Source organism: Arachis hypogaea, chromosome 17, assembly GCF_003086295.3.
Source record: "Arachis hypogaea cultivar Tifrunner chromosome 17, arahy.Tifrunner.gnm2.J5K5, whole genome shotgun sequence".
Lineage (NCBI taxonomy): Eukaryota > Viridiplantae > Streptophyta > Magnoliopsida > Fabales > Fabaceae > Arachis > Arachis hypogaea.
In genome coordinates this window covers 123,124,094-123,137,684 of record NC_092052.1, presented here as the reverse complement: position 1 = coordinate 123,137,684, position 13,591 = coordinate 123,124,094, and the positions used below count along the sequence as shown (strand labels likewise).

At 36.7% G+C, this 13,591-nt stretch overlaps 2 protein-coding genes across 3 annotated transcripts; one reads left to right on the top strand and one right to left on the bottom strand.

Moving 5' to 3' along the window:
• Nucleotides 1-275: 275 nt before the first annotated feature.
• LOC112766354 (uncharacterized) lies at nucleotides 276-3,103 on the top strand. Of its 2 annotated transcripts, none has more exons than XM_025812255.3 (10): nucleotides 276-604; nucleotides 696-761; nucleotides 1,418-1,498; nucleotides 1,606-1,659; nucleotides 1,745-1,813; nucleotides 2,160-2,222; nucleotides 2,322-2,404; nucleotides 2,505-2,570; nucleotides 2,679-2,759; nucleotides 2,865-3,103. In XM_025812255.3, the coding sequence occupies exons 1-9, from the start codon at nucleotides 386-388 to the stop codon at nucleotides 2,707-2,709; spliced, it is 732 nt and encodes a 243-aa protein (XP_025668040.1). In that variant the 5' UTR covers nucleotides 276-385; the 3' UTR covers nucleotides 2,710-2,759; nucleotides 2,865-3,103. The 2 variants fall into 2 exon arrangements, with proteins under 2 accessions (XP_025668040.1, XP_025668039.1); XM_025812254.3 differs by having other exon boundaries at nucleotides 2,841-3,103.
• Nucleotides 3,104-9,723: 6,620 nt separating this feature from the next.
• LOC112765480 (uncharacterized) lies at nucleotides 9,724-13,524 on the bottom strand. The gene is made up of 2 exons (XM_025811378.3): nucleotides 10,420-13,524; nucleotides 9,724-10,328 (listed from the first exon to the last, which is right to left on the bottom strand). The coding sequence occupies exons 1-2, from the start codon at nucleotides 13,250-13,252 to the stop codon at nucleotides 9,874-9,876; spliced, it is 3,288 nt and encodes a 1,095-aa protein (XP_025667163.1). The 5' UTR covers nucleotides 13,253-13,524; the 3' UTR covers nucleotides 9,724-9,873.
• Between the last annotated feature and the right edge of the window lie 67 nt (nucleotides 13,525-13,591).

Genomic DNA, 13,591 nt, shown 5'->3' with positions numbered 1-13,591 from the left:
AAATTTTGTCAAGTAAGCGATATTGTTTACATGGCATTAATAGGAGGAGAAATATGTATTAAAAGTAACGTAGGTAAACTTATCTATTTCCTTTTATATATTAAGAATAAATAGATGTTTTTTTTTTTTTTTGGGACAAGCTATTGTTTCTTTTTTTTTTTTTTTTGGTCATGGGACAAGCTATTGTTTCGGTCTTGACACATATCCAGCTCGTCCCATTAAGATTAATGAATAGGCCCAGCCCATTTATGAGGACAGCCAGTTCAACCCAATAAGGACCTTTTTTTTTAAGAAATAAAATTACGGGAAAAAACGAAGACCAGGAAAAAAACATTGTGTTACGAAGAAGATGAAGGCGGAGAATTGAAGGGGGTAGATGTGAGTAATGGCACTGAAGCTGAGAGTGTTACCTTCACTTCAATTAAGCACTGCTCTCCCTACGTTATCATTCTCACTCTCACAACCACGTTCTCTTGGTTTTCGTGCATTGCGGTCACACCCAAACACCATAGCCACACCTGCATCACCAACGAGACTAATGATTCGTGCTGCTAGAACCGAGGCCAAAGCTGCAACCTTGGGCTCCAGAGCACCTCAATTTCAGGTTTAGGGTTTTTGTTTTCCCTCTTTCTTTTATTACTTTGAAAATGGAATATTTTCCTTAATTTAATTTTAAATTGTTTGGATTGAATCAGCTTCCAGAGCCTCTTACTGGTAAAGTTTGGTCATTGGAGGATTTTGAAGCATATCCAGCTCTACTGGTACCATCCTCCACTTTTTTTATTCTTTATTATCTTTCTGCTTTTTTTTTGTTCTGCTTCATTTTCCAAGCAAGTTTTTGTTTTTCCATGTAAGAATTCATTGAAACAGATATTCTAGTCATGTGGAAATCTGTTCTTGGTTAACAGAGAACTCAGATGTGAGGGTGAGAGAGAAGTTACATGAGCAGAGTTTTTGAGAGCATTCAAAATGAGTTTCAATAATAGAGTGATGTACTCTGTCCTTATATACTACTTTCTATAAGCACACAGCTAATTACTAACTAACATTTTACATTGGGACTTAGCTAACTAATTGCATTAGTAACTGATTCTAACTTTAGGTTTCTAACTAACTTCACGCGCCAATTGTATGGAGCTGAGCTATACACCAACAAGTCAGTAGCTTCCTTTTTGCTTAATACTATGGTTCTTAGTGTGTAGATTAATATATGCTATTTAAGTTCTATTATGCAATGTGCTAAAACATAGTGGCTAAGTTTTGTGAACTGTTCTAGCAGTTGTTCCTTTAATCTCTTTCTCCAGATGCTTATTCAGTGAACATGTGAAATTTCTATCTGTTCAGACTCTAATATGTAGTGACCCTTCTTTTTTCTTTTTCTTTTTTTCCCTTACTTTCCTCTTTATGTGTTATGCAGGTTATGTTTATATGCAATCACTGTCCATTTGTTAAGCATTTGAAAAAGGATATTGTAAAGCTTACGAATTTCTATATGGAGGTAAGTAAATCGATTACCCGGGAAGAAATTTCTTACTTTCTTCAGTAGCAGGCTGGAATTGAATGAGCAAAAAAACTTTTTAAGAATTTTATGTTTTCTTTCTACAGAGAGGACTTGCCGTGGTTGCCATTTCTTCGAATTCCGTAGCCACTCACCCCCAGGTTATTATTATTAACTACATATCCTTTAATTGAGATATGAGCAAAGTATTGAATGATTTGTCAAACTTGGAGTTGTGCCTTACAGGATGGACCGAAATTCATGGCAGAAGAAGCTAAGTTGTTTAGCTATCCTTTTCCATACTTGTATGATGAGGTATGTTTCAGCACTTAAGTGGCCTTTTATTAAGTACCTACATGTACATGACCAACCAATTTGTTTGCCATAAATAGATATTGAATGTCATTATTTATTAATTATCCATATGTTCATTTGAAGACATGTTCTAAAGGTTGTGTTTCCAAATCATATTAGCACTTTTTAATCATAAAATTGGAAGCTCTTTTCTACTAGCAATAACAGAATAACTCAAATCAGGCCTGAATCATGACTGCAGATCATTCTTTTTCTAATCAGTTAATTGGAACTTATTGAAAAACCGATGCTATCTTTTCTGTAATTTGGTAAAAATGTATATTTGATTGAATTTTTTCGGTTGCAGTCACAGGATGTTGCACGAGATTTTGGAGCAGTTTGTACACCTGAATTTCTTCTCTACAAAAAGGTAAATACAGCCAGCATTGTTCATTGTATTGCACATTGTTCAGCGTTACTTTGATTTGGCTGCTAAGAAGCCCTGAAATTGTTAATCAAACAATGATAGGATGGTCGGAGGCCGTTTGAGCTGGTTTATCATGGTCAGTTTGATGATTCGCGACCAAGTAATAATGTACCAGTGACAGGAAGGTTAGCTTCACATTATTTATCATCGAGCAATTGTTTGAACTTCCCTAATCTCCCTATTGTATTAACCACCTTTTATTTTTATTTTTTTTTCTGTATAAAGAGACTTGAGCTTAGCAATAGATCGCGTTTTGAGTGGCCAGCCAGTACCTTCAGAGCAAAAGCCTAGGTATTGTACATTACTCTCCTTCCAAAAGCTTCAGAATCTTTTGAGTTTTGGTCTCTGTTGTAATCAATAATCACATACTTACGGTTGTGAGTTTCTATTTGTATAAAGTGTTGGATGCAGCATAAAGTGGCACCCATAGAGGAAATCTTGATCTGTAAATTGTATTTATCTTGGATAAGATACTAGCCAGTGAGTTCAAGCTTTCATTTTGCATTTCTTTTTGGTATGTTTCCATTCAATGTCACTAACCATTATGTACTCTTATACCAGTTTGTTCTTTCCTTTTCCATTCAGTCTATCAGGTAAGTGTGAGGTACAAGACGATGGGGTAACTTGTGGTTCTTCTATTTGCTGGATAAGTCATGTTGTATACGACTATGTATGTACAAAATGAGAAAGCATTCAGTCACATTAAGTTCGGGTATCTATGTTCTTTGCTTATTATGTGGTAATATATAATATAGAAATTTCTATCTCATGGATAAGATTTTATATTATTTGTATCTCCTTTAAAATAAAATTATAGCGATTTTCTTCCCCTTTATCTAAAATAACTATCAATTTGAATTAGTTGATGTATTAAAAATTCAATGTATTTAAAATTTAAATACAAATAAACTATGCTTCTGGAGTTGCAAAGTGTGAAGAAATAAAATCTAGTTCTTTCCATGCAAATAGTCTGCGTTTCGATGGTAATTTAATTTAAATGCTGAGTCATGTAACTCAAACTCCTTATGGTTTCTTTTCATATTTTGGATGTAAGTGTAAATTTGAGATCTTTTTAAATGAGTAAGGTTTAATGTGACAAATTTTGTTGCCAGACTCTCTTTTCTATTTTCATGAATTCCATTTGATTTCACATATCACAATGTACTAAACTAAATTCATACCTGTGTCTTTTTAGTTTAGAAATTAAAAAATAAATAAAATCTAACAGTATAAATTCTTTCAAATAACTCTGCCTATGTTACACTTGTGGTACATAGCCGGTCCTAAGTTCGGATAAAGGAGGAGGGTTGTGTTAGGTCTTCGGCAACCAACATAAAATTATAGCCGAACCCCCATGACATGAATCAAATACATTATTGCGCTAAAGCTAGGTCGTTGCCCGGAAGCAACGCGCCGTATGGCTCGAGTACGGTGTCAAAGCAAGAGCCGTGCATCGGTGCCCGGATGTAGTGTTAAATGAGCAAGGGTTCTCGCGTTTTCGTGAACGGACGAGGGTAAATAAGCTAGTTCACAAAGTAAAAGGTAAAGGTCGAAGTGACAGAAAGTTGAGATTTGGGACATGGAACATAGGCACTCTAACAAGAAAATCCATGGAGGTGGTGGACACCATGACAAGGAGGAAGATTAACATTATGTGCCTACAAGAAACGAAATGGGTTGGTGCAAAGGCTAGGGAGTTGGATACTTCTGGTTTCAAACTTTGGTATACAGGAAAGGTGAAGAATAGGAATGGGGTTGGAATAATTGTGGATAAGCAGTGGAAGAATGACGTAGTGGATGTCAAGAGGGTGGGAGATCGGATCATCTCTATCAAACTTGTGGTGGAGGGAGGTGCTTTCCATGTGATTAGCGCCTATGCACCGCAGGTGGGTTCGGACGAACAACACAAGATAATGTTTTGGGAGGATCTAGAGAGTTTGGTTCAAGGCATACCTTTGGGAGATAAGATTTTCTTAGGAGGAGATTTAAATGGCCATGTTGGGAGAGAAGTAACTGGATATGGGAGTATTCACGGAGGCCATGGTTTCGGGGTGATCAATGCCGAGGGTAAAACTATTTTGGACTTTTCCTCAACTTTTGATCTTCTCATCGCAAATACATGTTTTAAAAAGAGAGACGAACATCTTATAATCTATAAGAGTGGCATGACAAGCTCTCAAATCGACTTCTTCTTGTTGAGGAGAGTCGACTGGAAATTTTGCATTAACTGTAAAATTATCCCGGGAGAGAGTTTGACAACACAACATAGGGTGTTCGTCATGGATTTTCGCGTTGAGCAAAAGTTGAGGAAAATACATCATACGAAGAACCCAAGGACGAGGTGGTGGCGGATGAAAGGTGAGGAACAAAGAAGCTTCCTAAGACGGGTAGGAGAAGAGGCAAAGTGGGATGGGAATGGAAGCGCGTAAGAGATGTGGAGGGAGATGGCAGAAGTTATTAGAAGAACAGCAAAAGAAAGTTTTGGTGAATCTAAAGGAATAGGACCAAGAGATAAGGAGTCCTGGTGGTGGAATGCGAGTATACAAGAAAAGATAAAGATAAAAAGAGAATGCTTTAAAGAGTGGTCTTTATGCCGCAATGCAGATAATTGGGAAAAATATAAGGCGGCTAAGAAAGAGACAAAAGTGGCTGTAAGTGAAGCAAGAACAAGAGCATATGAGGGTCTCTACCAGTCTTTGGGCACGAAAGAAGGAGAAAAAGGTATATATAGAATCGCAAAGAGCCGGGAAAGAAGAACGAGAGATTTGGATCAGGTTAAGTGCATAAAGGATAAGGATGGAGAGGTGTTGGCTCAAGAGGAGAAGATTAATGAAAGGTGGAAGAGCTACTTCTACGAGTTATTTAATGAGGGACAGAAGACTCTTCCGAGCCTTGGTCGATTATGCACAAGGGAAGAAGATCAAAACTTTGACTATTATTGAAGGATTCGAGACTTCGAAGTAAAAGAGGCTCTAAAGCAGATGAAAAATGGCAGGGCAGTAGGACCTGATAATATCCCGATTGAGGTTTGGAAGGGTCTTGGAGAAAAAGGCATCAACTGGTTAACCAAGCTTTTTAATGAGATTTTAAGGTCAAAGAAGATGCCTGATGAGTGGAGAAAGAGCACCTTAGTACCTATCTACAAGAATAAGGGGGATATACAAAGTTGCGGAAACTATAGAGGGATTAAACTTATGAGTCATACTATGAAGTTATGGGAAGTGGTGATAGAACGGAGGTTGAGAAAAGAGACACAAGTAACAGAGAACCAATTTCGATTTATGCCAGGAAGATCTATCACTGAAGCGATATATCTATTAAGAAGGATGATAGAGAGGTATCGTAGTAATAAAAGGGATCTACATATGGTGTTTATTGATTTGGAAAAAGCGTATGATAGGGTACCAAGGGAGGTCTTATGGAAGGTTTTAGAAAAGAGGAAAGTAAGGATCGCATATATTCGGGCAATTAAAGACATGTATGATGGGGCCACAACTAGTGTGAAGACTCAAGGTGGTGTGACAGAAGAATTCCCTATTGGTATAGGATTAGACCAGGGATCATCCTTAAGTCCATACCTTTTCACATTAGTCTTGGAAGTACTCACAGAGCACATCCAAGAGCCTGTGCCATGGTGCATGCTTTTTGCTTATGATATCGTCCTTATGGGGAAGACCTAAATAAGAAGTTGGAGTTATGGAGAGAAGCTCTAGAAGTGTATGGTCTGTGCATAAGCCGTAGCAAGACGGAATATATGGAATGTAAGTTCAGTCTGAGAAGGGAAAACCCCAATATAGAGGTGAAGATTGGAGAAAACACCCTACGAAAAGTTAAAAGTTTTAAGTATCTTGGGTGCATCATATAGGATAATGGAGAGATTGAACAGGATGTAAATCATAGGATCCAAGCAGGTTGGTCAAAATGGCGGAGTGCATCTGGTTTTATATGCGACAAAAAAGTACCTTTAAAACTTAAAGGTAAATTCTATCGCACCGCTATAAGACCGGCTATGCTGTATGGTACGGAGTGTTGGGCGGCTAAAGGGGAGCACGAACATAAGCTGAGTGTGGCAGAGATGAAGATGTTGAGATGGATGAGTGGTCATACGCGATTGGATAAAATAAGGAATGAAGATATAAGGGAGAGAGTTGGAGTAGCACCCATTGTGGAAAAGATGGTTGAATCGCGTCTCAGGTGGTTTGGACATGTGAGAAGAAGACCGATAGAACATCCAGTCAGGAGGGTGGATGAGATGGAAGATGGACAAAGGGCGAAAAGCAGAGGAAGACCTAAGAAGACCATCCATGAGGTGGTCAAACGAGACCTACATGTAAACGGCCTCTCTGTAGACATGATACATGACAGAGCACAATAGCGTCGTTTGATTCATGTAGCCGACTCCACTTAGTGGGACAAGGCTTTGTTGTTGTTGTTGTTGTTGTTGTAGTATAAATTCTTTCAAATGAATATTGCACTGAAATTATCATCACCATATGGAAATCTTTGTTCCAGTTTCTCTAATTTAAGAGACAAGTGTATACTACTATACTTTTACAGAAAATACTTCATGCCACTAGTTTTTGCAATCATTCTGTTATGTGCAGAAATTAAGCATAATTATAAAAGAAAGAAAACTAAAAAGTATTGCTAAGGAAAGTAAGAAAAAGTACTATTAACTATGATAATCTTTCTTGTAATTTTTCTCATCCATAAAACATATTCATATTACAATAGCAATACTCTAGAACTTTCCAATCCTAATTTAAAATGATACTTTTATATTCCAAAACACTCTAATTATTTACTTATATTCATAACACATTCCTTTTAGTCCAAAAGTTTTCACACCAAAAAGTTTATTGGTCTCATCAAATTGGTGGTAATCATCATAACCTTTCTATACTTAATTAAATGATGATTCTCTATGAAGTCTTTGTCTCCTATATATGAATACTGCTTGCTTTAATATTCTTTCATTTCTTTGTGACTTCACCATAATATATATCCACGTTTATTCATCAGTACATTTGTGACCACTTGAAAAAAAGTAGCACATGCAGATTGCAACTATAAACGCAGAAGCGTCATCATTGCATGTCCCACTGCAGGATTTGGTGGCTTAAATACATTCACTAACTTGGTTTACAAAAATTTATTCCATTGACTTCTTATTGCCTCTAAAGCTTAGTCTTTATCATTTTTTCAGTTGACTCTTCCTTAGTTCTTCTGACATTTGGTGTTAGTTTAGTTTAAACATGTGTTAGTTTGCATTCATACTTTAATTTTTGAGAAGTCACTGGTTACTTCTTCCATCTGTCTCCCATGATACCAAACAAGGATTGTTGTGCTTCATTAATGAATACCCTTTAATACTCATCAAGTTAGGAATCACAGGTTTATGATTTATTTTTATATACGTGTCATTACCTTAGTTCTCTAGTTTAGTTATATATATATATAACGTACTGAATTTTCTATTCTGCATATTACAAACTGAATTGTCTCTTATAATTTAATCATAAAATATAATGAATTGCTTTCTAGTAACTAGGATGTTGCTTTAGGAACATTAATTCGTTTGTTTCCAACAGCTATATGGCATGTGTTAATGTGTTATTGGTGTTATTAATGAACTGAACTAAAGATATTAACTTTTCTCAGTGTTTTAATTTCTACAAAACTTACTTTTCCAGTTTTTTTTTTCTTACTTAGGAAAAATAGTGAGTTACTTAACGGAGATGATTGCTTGAGTTCCTTACCAAGGGAGATAAGATAGATAATATGAAATGAAACTATGTATGTGTGGGGCTAGTATGGTCTCCAATCACATGAATTAAAGCGAAGTTTCTTTTGAGTAACATGCAGCACAGAGCTATCTCTATCTTCACACAAATAATTGCTGAGGGACATTTGTGAAGGATTGGGTGGTCCATATGCTTGGTTTTCTCTTTCTTTTTACTATTTTTCTTTCTTTATTTGTTTATATAATTTTTAATTCTAATGTTGCTTATGTATATATTTCTTTTTTGGTATATATAATTTTTTTGTTATCTACCGTATTTTCAGCCTAACAAGTTAAAAGATTAATCCGTCGCAAATTTGAACTACATCTAAAGGTTTGTTGCTGGCTAATAAGTTGCATTACACAAATTATAATTCAAACTCACGATACTTATTTAAGTGAATGAATAAACTAATCATTCGACTAACTCAAATTGATTTTGTTTTTTTTGGGTATATTATTGCTTATGTGTATATATATATATAAATATGCCAGGAAAGAAGACAGTGTCAACTCTTGCTTTTTGGTTCTTGGCCCATTTCTCACAGTACATTTGAAAGCTATGTCCGTTTTGTTTTGTCAAAGTCCAATTTTTTATCAATAAATGTTTTCGGTGTACATTTTAAGGATGTGAAAATAGGAAGATCTTATACAAAAGATAAAATTTTAAAGTTTTCTGATATTAAGTTCATAAAAATTTAACTCATCTGTAAATTTATCAAAGTACTTGTTAGCAAAAGCTGTTTTCTATTTAACAAGTCATTGTTTACGGAATTAATTGAATATAAGGAAAAGAAATGGCTAATTTTTTTTTATATTGTATAAATATATGTGTAATACATTGTTATGGGAAGATTATGTGTTTTTTTTTATATGGTGTTTTATTCAAATCGGACGGTCCGATTTGTTTGAAAAAAAAAGTAAAGTACAAATCGGAGGGTCCGATTTGTTTGATAAAAAAAATTACAAATCGCATGGTCCGTTTTGTATTTTTTATTTTTTTTTTTATTTTTTTAAATAGAAATCGGACGGTCCGATTTCAACAGTAAATTTTTTTTTTATTTTTAAAAACACAAATCGGATACCATCCGATTTGTGATTGTTGATTTTAAAAAAGAAACAAATCGGATGGACCCATTTGTTCACACCATAGCAATAAAAAACTCATCTCTTCTCCCATCATTGTGAGATGCACTCAGCTCTCCCTCACACAAAAAATAATAAGCCAAAAGAAATGGTAGCCTCTGTCATGATACATTTGTCGGCAAAAGTAGACTCTTATATTGGTCAGATGGGACTACGTCCTAAAGCCTCTTCTTCCTGGATCCTAGTGCAATCAACTTGCTCTTTGGTATTTTAGTACAAAACCTTATGTTTTATCTCTTGGTTTTATTTAACTAACATATTCCTTAAGATCCAATGAACTTAACATTTTCATCCATAACGCTTGAAGTAGATTCAGCCCTTTTAAGTTAGATGCGGTTTTAAAAGATTATATCGCTTCACATTGTTTAAAAATAAAAGTCTGATAGTCTTTATAAATATAAGATAATTTTTATTCTTCAGACTAAATTTTGGGTACATTAATCCCTCGTAATTTTTAATATTTAACAGTTATATTTTTTTCTAAATTTGGCATGTTATTGACGTCTTAAAAAAAAATTAGATAAAAAAGTTCTGGACTATAATATTTATCAAAAGATCTAAATTATCTAAGAGTTCTCTTTGGTTGACTAATACTAATATGCATTAAATAATTTGTGACAAGAAAGAAAAAAGAATATGATTGAACAAGTCTAATAAATAATAACACTATGAAGAAGAAGATGGTGAATCTATTAGTGGCTGACATGATCTAGAGAAACTTGAACAATGAACAGCTGCTTTAGGATTTGTAACCATGCCTTTATGGAGGAAATTCGGCTTCTCGAATTCATCATTTTCATGTCTGATCTCCTTAAGCATTGCTGTTACATCTTTCATGGCAGGCCTTTCTTCTGGGCAAGGATTCACACATAGGAGAGCCACTCCAAGAACTTGAAGCATCTCAGGGATCCTTGTTCCACATTGCAGTATCAGATTCTGGTCAAGGATTGATGTGAAGTCTCTTTTCTTCACTCTGATTTCATAGCTAACCCAGGTGACAATGTGTGCACCCTCTGGAATCCTGTTATCTGTTGGCTCCATCCCTGTTAACACCTCGAGTAGCACCACTCCGAAACTATACACATCACTTTTCTCTGTGATCCTCAAACTGTATCCATATTCTGCAGTTTCACAATGAATACTACTAATAAGGCACAATGAATACTAATTCAAAAGAATGGATTTACAAGGTAAGAGAAGTTGTATACTCACCAGGAGCTATGTATCCATAAGAGCCTGCAACAATGTTAGAGGCTGCAGAACAATCTGATGAATTGACAAGTTTGGCAAGGCCAAAATCTGCAAGAAAAGCTTCAAATTGTGGACCAACTAAGATGTTATTGGCCTTGATATCCCTATGAACAATTGGAGGGATACAATCATGATGAAGATATTCCAAACCATGAGCTGCTCCAAGCATGATCTTGTACCTTGCATCCCAATCCAAGAACAATCTCTTCTCATGGAGCAATCCAAACAAGCTCCCATTGCATATGTAATCAAACAAGAGCAGCCGAGTTCGTCCGTTGTCACAGCATCCTAAGAGTCTTACAATGTTCTTGTGCCTTATTGATCCAAGGGCCTGAACTTCGGCAGAAAACTGGTCTCTCTCTGGTGGCGGCTCGTCGCTCTTTATTGGCCACAACTTCTTAACTGCAATTAACTGTTTCATTGGAGTCTCTACTCGATAAACGATCCCTGAGCAACCTTTTCCCACAATGTTTGAATCTGTTAGCTTTGTGACAATGTCATTGATTGAGAAGTTGAGCTTTTGGAATGGAGTGAAAGCCCATTCAAGCTCACCACCTTCCTCAAATTTTGTCCCAAAAGTAGCCCCTTGAATTCTGAGTGCTAAGATTACTCCCAAGGTTACAACAATAGATGTTAAAATAACACCAAGGAAAGTGTAGATAAGGATGTTTCTTACTGACTTTGCTTCTTGGCGATCTCCCTCCGGACGACACTTGTTAAGGCAAAGCTCAGGGTTGCCAGCGAATGCAGCCGGAGGGAGATCGCGGAAGAACTTGGTATCAGGAAGAGAACCAGAAAATCTGTTGTAGGAGACATTTAGAGAGACAAGATTTTCAAGACTGCTTAGCACACTGAGGGTGCCTGAGAGCTTGTTGTGAGAGAGGTCTAATATGGAAAGTTTCGAAAGATTCGAAAAGGTCTCTGGAATGGTGCCTGTTAGAGAATTCCAACTCAAGTTCAAGAGGATATCTAGGCCTTGCAAGTGGCCAATCTCATCGGGAATCGAACCAGTGATCATGTTGTTACTTATATCCAGCAACTGCAGATTCATGCAGAGGCCTAGTGACAGAGGAATCAAACCACTGATATGGTTTCCACTTAGAATCAACTTGTTTAGAGATGAAAGTTTTCCCAAGTTTCCAGGAATGCTTCCACTTATTTGATTTGCAGAAAGATCCAAGACATTCAAAGAAACTAGGAATTCTAATGAGGAAGGAACTGTTCCTTGCAGGGCATTGCCGTGCAGATCAAGCATCTCTAGATTAGCACAGTTACCAATCTCAGAGGGAATATCTCCACTGAGCATATTATCCGATAACTCGAGAAAGCTCAGCCTATTTAAGAGGCCTATTTCCGGTGGAATATGACCGGTGAAATTGTTCGATCCCAAGCGCAACCTGCTCAGCCTAGTGCAGCTGCCAATATCTGGTGGAATTTGTCCTGAAAGCATGTTTGATATCAACAACAACTGAGTTAAATTCTCTAGATGAAACAGTGTTCGAGGAATCGAACCGGTGAGGAAGTTATGCGAAAGATCAATTGCTTCAAGCTTCTTGCAGTCAGAGAGTTCAGCTGGTATGCTTCCATGGAGCTGATTCTGCCAGGCAAAGAAGAGTGTAAGCTCCTTGAGATTCCCCAAGACAGTTGGAATCTCTCCAGAGAACTTGTTGTTATCCAATTCGAGTTGCTTCAGCCTCGAAAAGTTTCCAATATAGGAAGGAATTTCTCCAGTAATGTTGTTATCAGACAAAAGAAGCTCCTCTAATGAGAGTAGATTACTGAGACTAAAAGGTAATTCACCAGCCAGAGAATTCAAAGAGAAATCTATCACCTTCAGATTAGTCAAGTTTCCAAGACTCTCTGGAATTGTACCACTTAGATTGTTCTGCCAAAGCAACACTCTCTTAAGGCTTTGCATAGAGCCTAACTCATCAGGGATGTTCCCTGAAAGCTGGTTTTCATATAGAAACAAGTTTTCCAAAGATGAACAGTTTTGAATCTCTGGTGGAATGTGACCTGTGAGATGTGCAGTGTATACTGAAAGTGTTTGAAGATTGGTGAGTTCTCCTATTGTTGGTGGAATCTCCCCAGAAACTCCAGTATCTGCTAGTCCAAGAAAAACTAGTGCCTTGCAGTTTGATATCTGCATTGGAATTTCGCCGTGGATGCCCGGATTGCCTCCGGCTCGAAGCGTTTCAAGATTCGCCAGCCGGCCTATTTCGCCGGGGATCATTCCAGAGAGCTGGTTGTCATAGAGTGCTAGCTGCTGAAGCTTTGTAAGGTTTCCAATTGTTGTTGGAATTTCACCATTTAAGGCGTTTGAATTCAAGGATAGCCATTGAAGGTTGTAAAGCTGTCCTATTTCATCTGGAATGGTTCCTGATAGAGTGTTGAAGCTAAGGTCCAAGGTAACAAGAGATGTTAAGTTTCCCAATGAAGTTGGAATCTCACCTGTGAGGTTTCCATTGGAGATTACAAGAGTTTCAAGGTGGTTGAAGGAAACAAGCTGTGTTGGAAAGGTGCTATGAAGATCAATGGATTGTACTATGATCTCTGAGACAAAGCCTTGTTTGGAACACTTTATGTAGTCCCATCTGCATGGATTCTCATGAGTTGGATCCCATGAAGAGAAGAAGGAAGAAGCAGTAGCAGAGTTAGAGGAATTGAAGGTTGAAAGCCATGAAAGTAGAGAGAGTCCTTCTTGGTTCAGAGAAGAGATTTGTGGTGGAAGAAGCAAAGAGATGTTAAGAAGAAAAAGGATAAGAAGAGTTGTTGATGATGCATTTCTTGACATGATGATGAGTATCTCATCCAAACATAGCAGGTAGCAGCAACACTATTCTCTCAAAGTTACTCTCTTAATTTCTATGTACCTCTTTCTATGATTCCCATATATCCCCATTTAAGGTTACTACTCATAAAGATGTAGACACTTCCTTTATTCATTCTTCACCCTGAAAACAATACTTCACTTTGAAGTTCTTTTATTTTACACCAAAACCTCTAGAAAGTTGAAACCGACAAACTAGAAGCATTAAACACACAGTAGTGTCATATTTTATAAAATACAGAACCATCAAGTGTAAAGTTAATGTATAATCTTAATAATTTAATTAAAAAGTGTTGTGTGCAA

Bases quoted from the DNA above. Each gene is read 5' to 3' on its own strand.
- LOC112766354 (XM_025812255.3), top strand. From the start codon at position 386: ATGGCACTGAAGCTGAGAGTGTTACCTTCACTTCAATTAAGCACTGCT. The intron at 1,660-1,744 runs GTTATTATTATT...TGTGCCTTACAG, and splicing joins CCGTAGCCACTCACCCCCAG to GATGGACCGAAATTCATGGC. The intron at 1,814-2,159 runs GTATGTTTCAGC...TTTCGGTTGCAG, and splicing joins TTCCATACTTGTATGATGAG to TCACAGGATGTTGCACGAGA.
- LOC112765480 (XM_025811378.3), bottom strand. From the start codon at position 13,252: ATGTCAAGAAATGCATCATCAACAACTCTTCTTATCCTTTTTCTTCTT. The intron at 10,329-10,419 runs GTGAGTATACAA...GTGAAACTGCAG, and splicing joins TTATGGATACATAGCTCCTG to AATATGGATACAGTTTGAGG.